This window comes from Pseudorasbora parva, chromosome 22 (genome assembly GCF_024679245.1).
Source record: "Pseudorasbora parva isolate DD20220531a chromosome 22, ASM2467924v1, whole genome shotgun sequence".
In the NCBI taxonomy this organism is placed as follows: domain Eukaryota; kingdom Metazoa; phylum Chordata; class Actinopteri; order Cypriniformes; family Gobionidae; genus Pseudorasbora; species Pseudorasbora parva.
In genome coordinates, this window is record NC_090193.1 from 30,710,758 (window position 1) to 30,730,649 (window position 19,892).

Genomic DNA, 19,892 nt, shown 5'->3' on the forward strand with positions numbered 1-19,892 from the left:
ATGTTAAAACACATTTAAGTAAGGGATAATGTACACCCAGCCGGTTGTTATCGCAGAATAAACCCCGACAGAGTGATCAGGACCCCGACGCGAAGCGGAGGGGTCTTGCATCACTCTGAAGGGGTTTATTCTGCGATAACAACCGGCTGGGCGTACATTATCCCGCTTATTACACGGCTACTATTCTCAAATAAATAATTATTAGACACAAAATATTGTCTTGAGATTAAATATTTTATTAGTTCTTACGCAAAGCTTCCGCGAAGAAAAACAGTTCCAACCTGCTTTAAGCCTTTATCTATTGCTGCTAAATGTTGAAAATGAATGCTGAAAGGGTTAGTTAACCCAAAAATGAAACCAAGCCAATGATTTACTCACCCTCAAGTCATTATAGGTGTATATGACATTCTTCTTTCAGACAAATACAATCGGAGTTATATTTAAAAAGTCCAGGCTAACGTTAATCCAAGCAGTAGCCTAGTTGTAGTTGTGTTTGAAGTCCATAAAAATGCAGCTGTCCGTCAAATAACGTGCTCCACACGGCTCCGATGGGCTAATAGAGCCTTCTGATTCGAATTGATGCGTTTGTGTAAGAAAAATATCTATATTAAAAACATTATAAAGGAAACCTGCCTTGAAGTCTTCCATTGTAACCCACGGCTGTTTAAGCCACAAGATGGCGCCAGCGTTAAGCATAGAAGTAGTACCGGTCAAGTAACTCGTAGTACCCGTATGAGCGGGTGTTATCTGGAAATAACGTACCGCTGGAATGCGCGATTGACCAATCAGAATCAAGTATTTCACAGAGCCGTGTAATAATAAATAATAATATACATTAAATCTCATAATAATGCTTTCAAACTTGACCTAATATCAACTTAAGGGCCGTGCGCATCCGATGGAGTGATCAGTTCTCACTGCCGTGAGGGAGACTAGATCTCTACATCTGCACATAGTGATACAGTCCCTGATGGGCAGGAGTAACAGAGAAAGCGTGTCGTTTTCTGCCTTTCAAGTTCCTTGCCTGAGGGCCCATCCTGATGTTCTCTCTTTGCCTCTGTTGATCTGATAGTTTGTTTGTTTGTTTGTTTTACTCTGAGTTTAACCTGTCAGTTTCTTCTTTGGCTCACAGTGGGTTTATCGAGCATATTTTGTTGTCAAAGGATTTGAAAGCGCTTCTCTTTGAGCATGTGACTGGCGTGTCACTGTTTGATCTCAACAGCAGAGGACGGATTAGTGTGTCATGGACGCCTGAATCTCGATGAAGGTTGTGGAATTTTTCCTGTAAAACTTTTCCAATTGAAAACCGATATTAAAGATTTGTCACAGACATCAATGCGTTTGACTAAAGGATAAGATTAGATATTTTAGGTTTTTTTGTTCCATTATCATTTTCGTACTTCTTAGATGAAATATGCACATGCAATTTGTAGAATCTTTTTGTTCTGTCTTGCCACACAGGATTTTTGAGAAGCCCTTTCAGGCAGAGCAACAAAACCTAATTTCGTCCCCCGCCATCAGTCTAACGCTTCACATGGCTTCCAAATTTTCTGACACTGCAATTATCCAGTTGAACCCAGTGTGTATATCCAGCACAAAGCTTCTGTCAGAAGACATACATTTAAAAAGAAATGGCAGCACACAAGATAGTAGTGAGTACTAAAATGGACTAGATGAAAGTCCATCTGATTTCATCTCTCGTTTCATAAGGGTCTATTGGATCTCCATTTTCACTTCACTAATTTTCCCACCGTGGTAATCAAGCATCTTAAATCTTCAAGCTACACCACCCAGAAGAGCTTAATAATGTTTGCACTATCTGCGTTAATCAAATGCTTTTTGCGTTTTACAGGCCTGTGTCCTTGTGCCACGATGATAATCATAACTGACAATGAAAATGTCTTGCTTTTCTAGTCCGGCGGCAGTTTCAGTGTACTATCAAATTAACTTGTCAGACGTGAAGGCAGCGGATGTCAATGGCTTCCTTCAAGATTCTCTCTGTTTCTGTAATGTTCTGAACAAACAAATATCTGCAGTCTTTATTTTATTTTATTTTTTTATTTTTTTGTCATTGATAATAATCGATAATGAAAATCATCAACAACAGTTAGTCAGGTCTGCCCTCCACCAGTCATGCCAAATTACAGCACTGATAATGCATTTGTATGGACAAAATGCATTTAAAAATAGTGAAGGAAACAGATAGTGAGCTGCTGCAGGAAAGGTACATGATCCAAGCACCTAACCCATGAGAATTCTTTATTTTGAGATTCAAGCTAAGTGCATTAGCATTTAATATACCCTGTCATGCACTTTGACAGATGAGTGTGCGTCCTCAGCGCAAAACATACATTTTACAGGTTATATCCACTGATTTATATAGAGAACAGTAGTTATATCCTCATCTGTAAATGTTACTAATTCACAAGAGTATTTACATTTTGCATTTAAGTGAGTCCTGACAGTCTGTGTTAAACTTCAAACTTTTCTGAACGGGTGCCAGTGCGGTGTGCACACATACGCGTCAAACAGACAGAACACTTACGAGAGGGAGACAATTAATAATCAGCGCAAAAGCATTCATTTAGCTGAAATATCTTACATTTAAGTTTAAAAGTCAACATGTAATCCAAGTACTTCATGAGAATACGAACTGTAAAGGTGTAATTGAATATATATTTCTATAGGACAAAAAAATAACATGAACAGTTTCTGTGTCCATATTGAGTGTGTGTGTTTTCTTGCAGAACATTCCTCTAATTTGGTAACACTGTTTGTGTGTGTGTGTGTGTGTGTGTGTGTGTGTGTGTGTGAGAGAGAGAGATGTTTTTGTTTTCCTTTAACATAATTTTAACTGATTCGAACTGTCCTTTTGCTTTTGCAAAAGTAACAGCTCATAATGTAAAGAGCAGATATACCTTTACAAAAATATTATTTATTATACTAAAAGCATGGTTTTGGCATTTTGATTACCATTTGTATAAAAAATACCACAAACTATGGATTTGAAGCAAAATTTTGTGGTTACCATGGAATAACTACACTAACCCATTTATTTATTTATATAAAATTATTGTTGTTTGTTGTTGTAAAACCGTGGTTCATTTCTGTAAGGTATATTCACTATGTATGTTTTAATAGCACTCAGCTGACACGTTTGTTTGAAGGAGAGGATGTGGAATAGTGGTTTGTCAAGACCCTTTAAAAAATAAAAATCTTATTAATCGATTCATTGAAGAATAATCAACCAACTAATTGATTGATCAAATTGATTGATCAATTGATCAAATTATTGTTAGTTGAAACCCTAGTTACCACATTAAACAGTTGATTTTCCCCATTCTCTTCTGTCTTTCTCTGTCTCTATCGCTCTCTCTATCTATCTTTGGCTCCCAGTTAAAGGACACTAAATCGGCTGATCAGAAGTCCACTCTACTGCATTTCCTGGCAGAGATCTGTGAGGAAAAATACCCTGAAGTGCTGAAGTTTGTGGAGGATCTACAGCATGTGGACCGAGCCAGTCGAGGTACTCAGAACCAGTGTCTAGGACTGGGTATTGTTCAAAATCTTTTGATCCGGTGCCAGTTTCGATACCTCAGTTTCGATACCGGTTCCTAACAATACTTTTTTCGATACCATATGTAACTGACTAGCAGCACAAGCTAACATACATAAAGTGGTAGTCAATGTTATGGGGATCCATTTAATTTAAGTAGAGAAATTACACTATTCTGCCAAGTATTTCCCCAAACACGATTGTCCCCCACTCCCTTCTCCCTCACTGGCCTGCACTCACACTTGCACACTTGCACTCATTTATGATGCAACTTTTTGTTTTGAACAAGAACAGAAGAAAAGTGCCTTTCACTAATAGACTGCCTAATAGATTTATCATTTATGCTGCACAGCAATTTTCACCTGACTGCACTGCATGTATCAGAAGATTATTACGGAGGCAGCTACTTTGATGGAGGAATATACAGCTTTACTCGCAAACTACACCTCTTGTTATTTAATACGTTGATGACCAGGACCGTTATAAACCTAAATACTTGATTTAATCAAAAAGTGTATCCAAGTAGTAATAATTTGGTGTTTGCTGTCATAATGATGACTGTAGCGCACAGCTGTTCCGTGCTCTGGCACGGTTAGCGGTCACACTGCATGCAAACCGCACTCGAGGCCAACCAAACCGCGCTCTGACCCACCTCTTCCAAGCGGGCCAGGGCCGGCCAAACGAACCGCGCGCTGGCACTGTTCAGAGCGCTTAGTGTGAGTACACTGTCGCCATTGGTCTTATCGCTTATGTTGCACTTTGCTGACTCGGCATCCGCTTTTATAAAGTGTAGCCACACTTTAGACCTCTTTGGCATTGTAAAACGACGTGGTAGAACACATCAGAAAAAAACAACGACACTTGTGTTGTGTCTAGTATGACCTCGTGTATCTTTAGAAATCTTCCCTGTCATGTGGTGGTGGACAGCCAATCACCGGTGCTTTAGGTTCTTAAATGCAAGTATGCTACAGGCTCACACAGACACAGCCGCTTGGCTTTTGAAACCGAAATTTGGCACAGAACAATAATTTTTTTCTCCGATTTTGTTCGATACCATAAAAGTTTCGTCGTTCAGTGCATCGTTTCTGGTTTTATCTTAGCTTATTAATTTTAGTAAATTAGCAATGCTAACATTTTTTTTGCAGTTACTGTGTTTTTAAATTATATATTTTATTATTTGATTTTATTAATTATACAATGCTTCAATTAGTTGATGATAATTTGCTGGTTTAAGGTGTTTTAGCTGCCCCAACAACTCCCTGGCTAACCATCTGAATAGCGTTTGAGTGAAGGGTGGGGTCTCTGATGAGACTGTACTTTAACATCAATCTCACAGGGTGCAGTATATGAACTACTTTAACATCAATCTCACAGGGTGCAGTACATTAACTACCAGTTTGTATGAGTGTGTGCTGATTTCTGTATTTATGCCATTTTGCTACACACACTGTCAGGAACACTGCACACAGAGCTAATGTCAGCCTGTTCTGTACATTTGTGTACTTACAATTATAAAGCCGGCGAGATCTCAGATCTCGGGATCCTTTTATTTTAAATCCTTATATGAACACATCACAATTAGAATCCACTAATATAAGATGATATTTTCAGACAGTCCATGTCTATCTGCTTGTGTGAGTTTTAGCAGACGAAGAGAAGCCGAGGGGCCGTTGTGTGAGTTCACATTGCCCTTGGCAGCCCTAGAGGTAGAGTCACAACAGGACCAGAGCAACTCACTGCGTTACCTAATGCTTTCAGAAAGCAGGGCAGAGAGAGTTTTTGGTAGTACGAAAACAAATCAAACAGGATTATTAGAGAGCGTGTCCGTCAGCCTCAGAGAAAATATTTACAGGGAACATAAAACTTTTGTTTTTCTAAATGAGACAGCAGGAAATGGAGGGCAGAACCTAGTTGGGATTTTATTGGACTTGTTAGGCTATAATATTATTGGTTAATATTGTTGTTCTCTGATTGTGTAGTGTTGATTACATCAGCTGAACATGCTGTGAACATTTTTATAATTTATACAGTATTAACTTAGCCTGAATGCCAGCTGAATTTAGCCTCGCCCACAACATTTTTAGGTCAGGCGGTTCGGTCTGGCCTCGATCCATAGAGGAGTAATTATCTCCGAACAGAAACTGTTCGGACCAATGAAATCATCAGGGCGGAAATCATCATTTAGACGATGACGGACAGATGATCAACAGTAACGTAATCATGCACGTCATCAAAGGGGCTTGGATTATATTTGTTTGAATCCTAAACGGAGAGCTTGTTTGTATATGCATTCATCTTCACAATTTATCTCAGAAATGATGATCATGTTGGGTAAGTACTCTGTGTATCATTAAATTGATATTTTTTTACAACATTGGCAAAGATCGTGTATTCCAGCGTGATTCCAGCATGTGACAGGGTTGCCAAGTTTTTACAAAAAACCCCGCCAACTACTAGCCCTAAACAATAGCTTCTCGGGGGGTTCTCCGGGGGAAAAAAATGGCTGGTTGCCTGCTAAAATTCGCACTCATGGGTCTATACATCACATAATAGTCGCTTCAACCCGCAGACATAAAAAAAAAAACACGCAGAAAAAAACCGCGGACTCTGTTGACATTTGACAATGTGTCGCTTTGTTGCTCTGATTGGTTGTAGGTCTGTCCAATTGATGTCTTTGCTGGTTCGGTTGAAACGCCCCATAATCACAGCCCAATGGAGCAGTTTCAGACTCGTATTCTGACTAGAATTGAGTATGACCACGTCAGGCTAGTATTAACTATTATGAAAAAAAAAACAAATCACAGTATTATTCACAGTTAGACCAGCAACATTTATTGAAACCTAAACAGGGTTGATCTTGATTCATATTGTGTGCTTTCATGGAGTAGTTTTTTTTATCTTATAATCTAAATTTGTTTTCACTGCATGGAAGTGAACAGCTCAGACATTTTCCAAAACATCTCATTTTGTTTTCCAAGGAAGTAAATTTAGAGCAAAGTAGGTATTTCTGTCATGTCCACTTTCTCCCGCACTGACTCTGTCTCTGCTGCTTTTTATTAGTTTCACTTTTTTTCTCCCTGTCCATCTCTTTCCCTCCCGTTCCCCATTTCATTAGTGCTGCCTGCTCTTGTGCCCTTCATCAAAGCTGAAATGGCATTATGGGGAACATATCCCCACCACACTGAATGTCGGTCCCTGCACACCCCTCAGGAAACAGCCTCTGATTGTTTTACAGATATTACTTCCATTATTCTGTCCTTTAGAGCTCACATTTGCAGGTGTGTTTTTCTTTCTTTCTTGGAGATGGAGATGCTTTCATTAAGAATTAGCTCTTGTCAATTCCCAACTGTTATGGTTTTGTCTCTCATTGTGGTGCGGTTAGGTCTAGGGTTATTCCCTTCAGTGGCTGCTAATGGAGGGTTCATGCGTGTGATTTTTTTTTTAGTGCGTGTTTTTCAAGAGCACCTGCTGACTGTTATTGAGGATTTCTTTTATATGCATTTCCTTTGGCACACACTTTGCTACCAAAGTGACTCTTAAGAAAGGGCACCAGAACATGGTGTATGTATTACAAAATATAATGAGCTAACTACCCATTCGAAAGCTAAATAAAGATGGATGAAGTCGTAACATTCGATAAAGTTGTCTGAAATAAGTATAGGTGGTTATTTTGTGTATAAATGTATTTTATTTTTATTTTTTTTCGCTTTTGATGCAATTTGTAGCATAAAATGCCTATATTCATTTTATGCTCCTGTTAGTACGTATGCATCTGAATTAGTTAAAGGGTCATGAAACCCCCCTGCTGCAGCGGTGTTTTTTCACACCTTCGATTTGAAAAAGCTTGTTAAAAGGGGAGTGGTCGACTGTGAAAAGGTGGGATGGTATTGTGTGGAAAGAGGGAATGTTTGCATAAATAGGGGAGTGTCTGTCAGTAGGTGCTGAGCGGTTCTGAGACATGTTCTTGGTTCACGTTGGCATTGTTTACCACAGAGAGATTAAATGAGGGATGAGTACAGCGAATGAGAGAGCTATGAGTGGCGTGCAGCAGAGATCGCAAATCATTCAGCTCTTCAAAGTTCAAACCAGCATAATTCAGTGAGAAATGAAAATAAATGTTATTCTGCATGACGAAATATTTTGCAAACGTGATAAAACTATATTTGTCCAAATATGCACGCTGTTTGGCAAGATGAACAACGCGCCGACTTGATAAGAGAACGTGAACCACCCAACATGCGATGTGATAAGAGATGTGTAATTCTAGATCGGGGTAAAAGCGAAGAGGTTTGAGGCTAGTCTCGACCGCGCATTGCCGTGACGATCTGCGCTGTCTATCACTCGGCAGCTAAATCTATATTTGTCCAAATATGCATCACACTGTTTCACTAAGAGCCCGAACACATGCGGTTTAGTGCATGGCTGTGACGACAAATAAAACGGAGAGGACGTGGCTTTTGTTCATTAGCCTACAGATTACAGATTGGTTATTTTGCACTCCTGACATAGATAGTCAACGCTTGCAGGTTCGGCGTGCGATTCCTCAGGTGAATTTTACTTTACCGAGCCTTTGTAACAGCTCGCTCGGCGCCCTTTACGTTACTTCGTATCAGCACAACGCCTAGCTTTCCTCCGTGACTTTTCCGCACACTGCTTCCAAAACTTCCCCACCATATCTCTACAATAATGATGGAAGACGAGCCTGACAGAAGTGACTGTCTCATGCATATTAACTAAATTATCTTGTATGCATACTACAGCGCAGGGATTGGACTGAATGAGCTTTATGTCATGAATATATATCGAGAATTGCTCAGAGCGGTCGACGTCAGCATGTGCCCAGCTGCCCATACTTGGGCCGAAAAGGCCGTGCCGACGTCAGCATTTGTGACGTTGCTCCGACTAAACTTTTCAAACCGGAAGACAGAAATCGCTCTGAAAAATGCAAAAATAACTATTTTCACATATGCATACCATTAATGAGTACCCTTAGTGTTTTCAATGATGTGCAGCCTATACATATCTGTTTACATCTCAAAAAAAGTGTTTTGGGGTTTCATGACCCTTTAATTAGAATTGGGTGTCCACATGTGTTTGTGTGTCTCGGATTCTGTAATGCGTGTTTGTTAATGTGTCTTAGAAGTGTTGTTGTAGGTGTACAGTATGAGAGCATCTAACAAAAAATAAGTCTTTTATTGTTTTAATACTGATAATTTTGGCACAGAGCTCAAAAAATTAGCATTTAATGAAAAGGTTCTCTAAACGAGCTATTAACCTAATCATCTGAATCAACTAATTAACTCTAAACACCTGCAAAAGATTCCTGAGGCTTTTAAAAACTCCCAGCCTGGTTCATTACTCAAAACCGCAATCATGGGTAAGACTGCCGACCTGACTGCTGTCCAGAAGGCCATCATTGACACCCTCAAGTGAGAGGGTAAGACACAGAAAGAAATTTCTGAACAAATAGGCTGTTCCCGGAGTGCTGTATCAAGGCACCTCAGTGGGAAGTCTGTGGGAAGGAAAAAGTGTGGCAAAAATGCTGCACAACGAGAAGAGTTGACCGGACCCTGAGGAAGATTGTGGAGAAGGACTGATTCCAGACCTTGGGGGACCTGCGGAAGCAGTGGACTGAGTCTGGAGTAGAAACATCCAGAGCCACCGTGCACAGGCGTGTGCAGGAAATGGGCTATGGGCAGGTGCCAGGTGGCTATGGGCTATGGGCTACAGGTGCTGCATTCCCCAGGTCAAGCCACCTTTGGGCTACAGAGAAGTAGCACTGGACTGTTGCTCAGTGGTCCAAAGTACTTTTTTCGGATGAAAGCAAATTTTGCATGTCATTCGGAAATCAAGGTGCCAGAGTCTGGAGGAGGACTGGGGAGAAGGAAATGCCAAAATGCCTGAAGTCCAGTGTCAAGTACCCACAGTCAGTGATGGTCTGGGGTGCCATGTCAGCTGCTGGTGTTGGTCCACTGTGTTTTATCAAGGGCAGGGTCAATGCAGCTAGCTATCAGGAGATTTTGGAGCACTTCATGCTTCCATCTGCTGAAAAGCTTTATGGAGATGAAGATTTGGTTTTTCAGCACGACCTGGCACCTGCTCACAGTGCTAAAACCACTGGTAAATGGTTTACTGACCATGGTATTACTGTGCTCAATTGGCCTGCCAACTCTCCTGACCTGAATCCGATAGAGAATCTCTGGGATATTGTGAAGAGAAAGTTGAGAGACGCAAGACCCAACACTCTGGATGAGCTTAAGGCGGCTATCGAAGCATCCTGGGCCTCCAGAACACCTCAGCAGTGCCACAGGCTGATCGCCTCCATGCCACGCCGCATTGAAGCAGTCATTTCTGCAAAAGGATTCCCGACCAAGTATTGAGTGCATAACTGAACATAATTATTTGAAGGTTGACTTTTTTGTATTAAAAACACTTTTCTTTTATTGGTCGGATGAAATATGGTAATTTTGAGATCTTTTGAGATAGGAATTTTGGGTTTTCATGAACTGTATGCCAAAATCATCAGTATTAAAACAATAAAAGACCTGAAATATTTCAGTTGGTGTGCAATGAATCTAAAATATATGAAAGTTTAATTTTTATCATTACGGAAAATAATGAACTTCATCACAAAATGCAAATTTTTTGAGAAGGACCTGTATATAATCAAATTATATTTCAACTGTTTCAACATTAAATGGATGGATGGACGGACGGACGATTGATCGATCGATCGAATGAATGAATGCAAAGCGCTTTACTCTCATGATGGGTCTCCTCAGCTACCACTACCAGTGTGCAGCATCCACTTGGATGTTGCAACGGCAGTCTTTTTGGTATTATAGCTTGTTTCTTGAGCAGCAAATTGGCATATTACAATGATTTCTGAAGAAATCATTGTATCTATCATCTGACTAAAGATCTTTTCTTTACAGAAATAAATAACATTTTAAATATATTGAAATAGAAAAAGGTGTTTTAAAATTGTAAAAATACTTCACAATAATAGTTTTGCTTCCCTTATTTTTTTGTTTATGGAATGAATGATACGTTGTCTAATACTTTAAGCTAGAATAAATGTATCGTACAGATATTCAAATTGACAGGTTTGTAGGCACTGGACTCTCTTTCTTCATTAACTCCATGAGAGGGAGCTAGAGATGAGTTTAGTGGCTAAAGTAAGGTTTTTGCATGTCAAGTTGGGTTATTTATACATGTATTTTGGTTTTGATCCAGTTTTTTGCTGCTATAAGTGTAAAATGTGTGCTTTTTAGCACATTCAGTTGCTAAAAGCCTCAAATTGCTCTTCTTAAAAATCATTAAGGACCTATAGAAAAAAAAGTCAGACTTAACTAAGAAGATTACGTTAAGTAGTTTAACATTTACACAATTTCTCATGAAAATGCAATAAATAATATCCTGCTAAGCTGAGCATATATAAGCCAAATCTCGACCCATGAGGTTCAGTCAATGTGTCCCATCATATTAGGCTAACACTGTGCATGGAACGGGATCGTCCCCTCCAAACAGTGTCTGCTTAATCAAACCTGAGCCTCTTATTAAAGTCACATAATTACCTCATCAAACTGCCAGCATGTGTGAGGAATGGGAGAAATTTACAGACCTGGTTTGGTCTTACCGGAACTGTTATAATAATGAACCAAATATAGCTCTAAAAAAAGTATAGTTTTATATAATAGTGTGCTAATAGGATAACATTAAACCTTTTAGAAAGGATATGTTATAAAGCTGATCTGTTTAATTTCTTTACCACACTCGCCTTCACACACAAATAAATAGAGACCATAAATCCTAACCTTATACATCATAAATGAGTCTGCACTGAATACCTATTGGTGTGTGTGTGTGTGTGTGTGTGTGTGTGTGTGTGTGTGTGTGTGTGTGTGTGTGAGAGAGAGAGAGAGAGAGAGAGAGAGAGAGAGAGAGAGAGAGAGAAATGCTAATGTGATATTGATCAAATGTTGAGAATGGTAACCTCCGAACAATCACTGCGACAGGTGTTCATACAATTGACTATGCACATTAACGCTCCAGTTGAAGTCACACTTCAGAAAAATTTAGCCTTTAAAATGATACAATGCTGCTCCATTTGTTGCCATTAGTTAACTAAATTCGTTAACACAAACTAACAATGAAAAATTATTCCATAACATTTATTAATCTTGGTTGATTTTTATTTTAACATTTATTAATTTAGTTAAGTTAATTAAGTTACTCAAATAAAATATTTTTTATCTATTAATTATGTAATGATCTGAGCTAACGTGAACTAACAATGATCAGTTGCGTTTTGTTATATAATGTTTACAAAGGTGAATAAATACTGTAACAAATAGCTTATTGTTAGTTCATTTTAACTTGCATTAACAAATGAGACCTTGTTGTTAAGTGTCATCCTTTTCTTTATCAATACTAGTATGCTTTTTTTTCTTGATTTAATTGTTTTTTACACCAATGCATTCGATGCTTTGCATTGCACTTGGTGATTTAAGGCTTAGATGCAGCTATTTGGATATGGAAACCCATTCCATGAAGCTCTCTACACACTACACGGTTCATGATCTAATCTGAAAGCCACACAAAGTTTAGAGATCTGTAGATATTGACTGCAGAAAGTTGCCGACTTCTGTACACCGTGCGTCTCAGCATGTTCTGATTTTAAGTGGCCTACCATATCATGGCTGAGTTGCTTTTGTTCCCAATTGCTTCCATAATTTTGTTTTTTGTTATAATACCACTAACAGTTGACCGTGGAATATTTATTAGTGAGGAAATTTCATGAATGGATTTATTGCAAAGGTGGCAACCTATCACGGTACCACGTTTGATTTCACTGAGCTCCTAGAAGCGACCCATTCTTTCACAAATGTTTGTAGAAGCAGTCTGCAGAACACCTGAATTCAATGATTTGGGGCGGTGTCCTGATACTTTTATCAGAGTTTATGTATTGCATGAATTGCAAATAAATGGCAATACATTTCTTTGAAATGAAAAAAATATTAAATGATTAATGCCAGTTAGACCTCAGAGTTAAAAACATCTCGACTGTTTTCGTCTAAAGCTCCTTACACTGAACGTGAAAGAAGAGACATACACTCTTACTACTATTTTTAAAGGAATTGTTTGCTGTCAAGCTATAAAAAGTAACCAAAACAGATCGTATCAAGGGTTTATATGACTGCGTATTCTTCTGAAGACGTACAGCAGCTTTGTGTGAGGAACAGACTGAAATTTGCTGAAAATCTTCCGTTAAAGCTCTGAAACCTCTATTAAAAAAAAAAAAAAATCCCCACTGAATGTCCCTGTCCAACAGAAATTAGTTTCTGGGGAATGTTTGACGTCTGGAAACATGCATTTTGGATCTGCTGTAAGTAAAGTGTGTCAGGGCATTGTTTTAAATCTGTGTGTGTGTTTTTGTGTGTGTAGTATCAGCAGAAAACCTTGAGAAGAGCCTGAAACAGATGGAGAAACACCTGCTGCAGTTGGAGAAGGATCTGGACACTTTCAGCTCCACAGACGACCAGCAGGACCTGTTTCACAGCAAGATGGCAATATCCTTTCACACGTTTGCCTACATGTGCGCACACACACACTGTACATTTCTTAGTTTTTTTAGTTTATTGTCTAAACACGCTTATTTATTGTTGTGCTGCTATCAACATCATTAGTTCTTTTGAACATGGTGGCAACACATTTTCTGGCACCCTTGTCAGGCACTCCTCTCTCTCTCACACACTAATCAGTTTATGTCGGCGTGTGCGAATAAATTATTTATATTGAACTTCACCGGACTGCATGTGAAACATGATTTGATAATGGAGTTGTACATTTCTGTACTTGCTTGTTAGTTATTTTCCCTGTTGCCTGTCATTGCACTCAAAATCATTCCCTGCGGTCTTGATGCTGTCTCCTTTGCAAATGGCAAATGTTTGAAAGCCAGACGTGTTGCCAGGGGAGATCCCATTTGCACAAACGAAACACTGAACAAAACATATACCCAAATAATCCTTGGTGAAGCATTCTTTTTTGTATAGCTCTGGAGCAAGTAGTTTTTTGTAGCTTCGTTATTCAATTTTCTTACTTGGACTCGTATTGTTTTATTTTTTTGCTGTTTGTGGTTTCATGGTCAAAAAACAGATTTTACTTTATTACTTTAGTGTGGTGCTCATGATCCAGTGAATGCCGGCAGTAGATGCCTGTGTTCTGGGTCTGACCCGACTGCTCTACCCTTCACGCTGTCCTAGCTAGACTCTACCAGGGGAGGTTATTATCTTACTCACCAGCCACATAGTGGACCGCCTTTCACCCTACATCCCTCTTCTCATCCATACAGTTTTTTCCTTTTTATTTATTTTTCCATTGCCCTTTCAGTTTTTTTTCTTCTCTCTTTTTCCCATTCTTTTATTTTTCATTTAATAGCTACGTTTGGTGCCTTGTCAGTACCGATATATTTTATGAATGCATTGAGTTAAATCCTGGAGAGCTACACTGCTAGACAGCATTTTGGGGTAATGTTTTAAACACACTAATGATGCCAAAAATGTGCCTACTTTCTAGGTTTCTAGATAGCAGATAGTTTTCCAGAGTGTATTTGCAGTGGACTCTTACACTAGGCATCAAGGTTGCATTTGTAAGTTTTGCGTAGGTTGGTACTATAGCAGCTATCGGCTAATTTCGGCATTTTCTCTGAATTGATAAATTTTTGCTTTTAAAGGGTTACTTCAGTGATTTAACATATGGCTTTGTATCAGTAGAAACCCGGGAGTATATTCAAATGATCCTGATTTTATGAAAATGAACGCAGTGGGAAAGTGATCCAGTAATCCAATAGCGGTGGCTTTGGGAGTGGCCTCATAGGGGAGCAAAGCAAGTGTATTCTGGGAGTTGTTGTCTTTCATCCACATGAGACCAAAAAACTAAACAAACATTTTCTCTCTTTTCTCATTCTAGAAGGCACCAAATTCAAAAATAATTTCACATTTCTACTACATTAATGACCCAGTTTAAATACAAAGCTTAATGCTAAATCACTGAAATAACCCTTTAAATGTAATCTTGTGCATGTATACTGTCATGATGTCTACATTTAATTTGTATGTATTTATTTATATATTTATTTGACAAAATAGTACAGCATTTGAGATTATCAATATTCTCCAGTTTTGCATCCATTTATTACAATCTCACCAGTATATTTTATGGACACAACAGGACACTTTGTGAAAAAACTTATTACATCCATATGTGCTTTTTTTAAACATTTTATTTATAAAAAAACGACTAAGGATTATCCCTCCCTTTTCTGCAAAAACAGTAATTAGCATGTTTTGCTATGTCTTATTCTAATGTAAACGTCTAGGGATACTGCGTGGCAGTGTGGTTCATTTTATGCTCCTGTTAGTACGTATGCATCTGAATTAGTTAATTAGAAGGGGGTGTCCACATGTGTTTGTGTGTCTTGGTTACTGTAATGGGTGTTTGTTGATAGTGTGTCTTAGAAGTGTTGTTGTAGGTGTACAGTATGAGAGCATCTAACAAGCTCAGGAGAACAGAAAGAAAATCAATGTTTTTCTATCCCTCCGCACAGAGCTTGTGTTCAAGGGTCAGCCATCAACCAGCCATCTCTCTCTCTCTCTCTCTCTCTCTCTCTCTCTCTCTCTCTCTCTCTCTCTCTCTCTCTCTCTCTCTCTCTCTCTCTCTCTCTCTCTCTCTCTCTCTCTCTCTCTCTCTCTCTCTCTCTCTCTCTCTCTCTCTCTCTCTCTCTCTCTCTCTCTCTCTCTCTCTCTCTCTCTCTCTCTCTCTCTCTAGTTTAGCCAACTGTCATTGAGAACAAAAACCCAGAGTCCACCTTCCTCTTTCCTCTCTCAGTGCTAGCACCACTCAGCTCCACACGGCACAGGCCCTTTTCTGTCCTATGAGCTCTTAGCACCAGCAACCAGATCAGTATTGAAGTTAATGAAGTCTTATCTCTCGCTCTCATACACCGTCTGTCCTTTCATTAGGTGAGCACGTCCCCTGCGCTTCATTCTTTCCCTAATCAGAGAGCTGAAGCAGGTGTGTTTGGAGGGCGTGAATGAACTCGCAGTATAAAAGACAGCAGAGGAGACACACAAAGCAGATCTGTGTGCGTATGCAACCGAGAGAACTCCCAAACGATTTCATGTGGATGCCGAACAAGCATCGCTGTCCGGCCCTGTCTGCCCTCCCTTATAATGTCTTCATCATGAATAAGTCATGGAGGACCTGAGTCCTGGTGTGAGATGTGTGGGTTAGAGTAGTACCGTCCAGTCTCTAGATGGCTACTTTTTAACAGAGTTCTGACTAATAGTCAATTTTGCCTGGCCTGATTATGCAAGTCAGCTGTTCAGGTGAGCTTACAAAGAAACTGTTGCAGTCTAGGACAGTAGTTGCCACACAGCAGAGATTTTGCTCAGTTCAGCACAACCACAGACACACACACACACGTCATCTTAAAGGTGCTGTATGTAAGAAATGTATTTCAGTTAATCATAAAACGGCCCTGATATGTCACTAGACATTAAGAAATCATGTTCATTTCAAATACTTATATTTAATATCACTGAGAACAGAAGTCTGGCCAGGATATTGTCATTTAAAAGTTGTTGTAGCCCTCAAATGATGTTGATGTTGATGTTGTGTTTTAGCCTGAAGGGCCATCCTCCACCTATCTACCAATCATGAAGTCAGTAGTGTCTTCTACAATCTTACATACACTTCCTTTAATCTAACAATATAGAAACATATATATATTTATTATTTTTTATTTGTTTATGTACATGTGCATATTTTGAACTTACGTTGATATCTAATATTTGTATGTATACCCCAAATGTTTAGGGGTTCAAGAACTTTAATTGAGCATCAAATGCTATATATATGCTTCTACCAGATACCTGACAGTAAAAATGTTTATATTGTTACAAAAGATTTATATTTATAGTAAATGCTGTTCTTTTGAACTTTCTTTATCAAAAAATCCTTTAAAAAAATGCATCAAAAACTTTCACTTTAAGGAATAAGGAATGTTTCTTGAGCAGCAGATCATCATATTAGAATGGTTTCTGGAGAATTATCTGACACTGAAGACTGGAGTAATGATGATAAAAATTCAGCTGTCATCACAGGAATAAATTACATAATTTTTTTATTTCACAATATTACTTTTTTTTTTTTTTTTTTTTTTTTTTTTTTTTTTTTTAATCATAAATGCAGCCTAAGGCCCTGGTCAGACAGAACACGTGAGATGTGCCTTTTTTAATAGATTTCTTTTGGCAGAGAGCGTTATACAGACATGAACAGAAAAACACTCAACGTCATCGTTTTTTTCCTATTGTCCAATCGAATGAATGGAGAGGCGGGACTTCCACTGTGACAGTTACCTTCATTAGACTAACACACAGCTGATTCAAGGGTTACATAGCAACATGAAAAATAAAATAAAAAATAAATGTTTTCAAACCAGAAAAGTGCAGAAAAGTCTGATCGGGGCATTAGTGAGCATACAATTTTTTAAGACCAAAACATTTTAAAGGCCGCAAACTTTCGAATGGTGAACTATAAACTATACATATTTAAGTCAAATTACCTTGAAGACCCTTAAAATGAAAATAAATACGTTTATATATTTATTTATTTGTTTTCGGTTTGGTACCAACAAATACTGAGTGTAGCCCTTTAACGGAATAAGCTCTGTTTTGTTACTTTCTATAAGAAGCAAAGTCTCATCTCAAATTCTTCATTTTATCATGAAATTCTAACAATAAATGGCATGTTGACGCTCTCTTATGTGAAGTGACAGCTCTGTATTGGCGTCTCAGTTTAAGAGGCAGTGTCGTATCTTCCTCTTCAATACTAGTTACAGAATAAATATGAATTAACATCTGAAGGTGTAGTGCAACTTACTGAAACATATCTTGTGTAATTGCTCAACATTGTTTAAAATACGGAAAGACATTAATAAAACAGCTTGTAAACAAAGTCACGTAACATTTACCTCAGACGTGTCATTCAGTATCCACAGCTTGTTAGTTCACTAGAAAAATTAACTTGTTTGCTAAACATATGCACCTGTATATTCATTAGTCTATATTCTACTTAACCTGACTTGATTATATAATGTATATATGTAGTGTATAAATCTGTCAGAAAAGTTATGTACTGTGGTTAGGGCAAGTTAGGGGCACTGTGTGAAATTCTGTGAATGTATATATTTTAATAGCGAAGTAGTATAAACAATTTTATTATTTTTTATTATAGAAGTGCAAAAATGCCCTATATGCAATTTATGTTTGCATACATTTTTTATGTGAGCGTTGATTATTATATCCAATAGTTTAATTTGGGCTCTGTTGTTAGCCTAATTGTAACCTTTAATATTATAGTAATGTGCAAGTAAGCACTCCCTATCTATAGATGACAGAATCAGCAGAGGTTATCTTAAAGCAAAACCAGCTGAGATCTACCTTACAAATTTTTATGTTAAGTTAAAGATTAAGAGTTAATGAAGACATATTTGTTAAATCAGGTGCAGCGATATTTATAGCGATGAAGCAAAATACCCCGAACAATTGTGTTGGTTTTAACCATAGACAGTAAAAGAAATGGACCGAGCGATCCCAATGCCTTCTACGGCGTTAAGTGATGTCAGTATAGGAGCACTTACTTCCTGATGGCTGAGCGAACTGCGCAGGCTCAGACTGAGCTTGACGACGTAGATGTGACGTGAGCCTCCTGTCGGACAGCTGTAGGTCTTCTAGTAGATGTGGAATGTGAAAGCTGAATCACGTTGTTTAAATATTTTCTCCCGTTGCTTTTGGCTCACTATGGGCTTCTCCCCATTCTTCCCCCTTGACTTTATCAGACTTTATGTCTCCACGTCCCCCCGACTGTCTCATAGACAGTAAAAGATTGCCTGCAAGCGTCTCCTCAGGTCTATACGGTAATTTCTCTACTGTGCGACAGAGTCGCGTTGGTTATGACGCAATCGTTAGCCTATTTTTACAAAAACAGCTTCTGCGGGGTGATAGTGTAAGATACAAGGTAACGGCGCCTTTTATGTATTGTCGTGTTTCTTTAGAAATAAACAATGGACAAATGGAGTCTTTAAACGCCTCAGATGTAAAGTTATTCACTGTCAAAGTGACTCAAAAATGAATAGGAGTCAATGGGATGCTAACAGCAGGTGATGGCTTGGTTAGCAATGGCAGCCCCTAGGGGTGGAACGCTTTCCGAGCGCTAGATTACCCCCTTGGTTTTAACGCAAGACAGACAAAGAATGATTTCAGTTGTGGCACCTAACTACAAATCTGTCTGCTTAGTGAATAGTGTGAATAGTGTGGCTGCTCTTCATAAGGTGCTGTTTACAAGTCAATCTGATAGCTCAACCTACTGAAAAAAGTTCACCTCGCAATCAGCTCGTACGCACACACTCTTAAGCTAATGCCAGTAATAAAAGCAAATTTCTTTGGATGTTGATCCAAAGTTTTAACATGTTTTTTGGGATGGGAATAGTGTGATGTGAGGCGCCAGCTTCAAACAGGATTACTAATTAACAACCACATCAAAGTCAAAATATTAGTTCTGATTATTTGGAGTAAAGCTTGCCATCTTTGCATAGGCATTTCTGACCTCACAGCAAGGATTAGACCCAGATCCTCTCTTTCATGTCAGTGTGTGTGCATGTGTGTAAGAGTCACTGTGTCAGTACATGCATGTGTATGTGTGAGACAATGTGTGATCTAGCTCAGTGAAGCCCTTGAGAGCAAATTTGTGGTTATAGGTCAGTCATGCTTTTATATATAAATCCCAGTAAATAACTTCACCCGTACAACAGTAAATAATAAGAATATTTATATTTTTAAAGCACTTTTTAAATACTGTAAAAATCTTTGTCTAACCCTAAGTATGCACGCACACACGCATGTACGCACACACGCATGTACGCACACATGCATATATTTTCCCTCGGTTTACTTTCTTCGGCCTGTATGTAGATGGTTTCACTCTTCATTCCAAAAGGAAAACTTTGATCTTCATCAAATATTTTTACCCATCCCTATTTCTCAAACTAGACTTGTGTTCCCAGCATGTTTTTTTTTTCAATGTGCACACATATAGTAATATGTTCATGTGAAATGAAAGGGGAACAATCTAGTGTGTTATTTAATCTGCAATTATTAATATTGCTTAGTCAATTGTCAACCTTACCATGAAAAAAATGTTTTTACCAACACAACAAACCCCGTATTTAAGTTGTTCATTTAGGTCTGCATTAATGTGCTTTAATAGAAATCTG

At 38.5% G+C, this 19,892-nt stretch overlaps 1 protein-coding gene across 1 annotated transcript in view; it reads left to right on the forward strand.

Annotated features, from left to right (window-relative positions):
• The window catches only part of diaph3 (diaphanous-related formin 3), a 417,231-nt gene that overhangs the window by 269,282 nt on the left and 128,057 nt on the right, over positions 1–19,892 (forward strand). The window contains exons 22-23 of the mRNA XM_067431466.1: positions 3,397–3,526; positions 13,004–13,128. Of these exons, the coding sequence (XP_067287567.1) occupies positions 3,397–3,526; positions 13,004–13,128 (255 nt within the window). The remainder of the gene's footprint in view (positions 1–3,396; positions 3,527–13,003; positions 13,129–19,892) is intronic.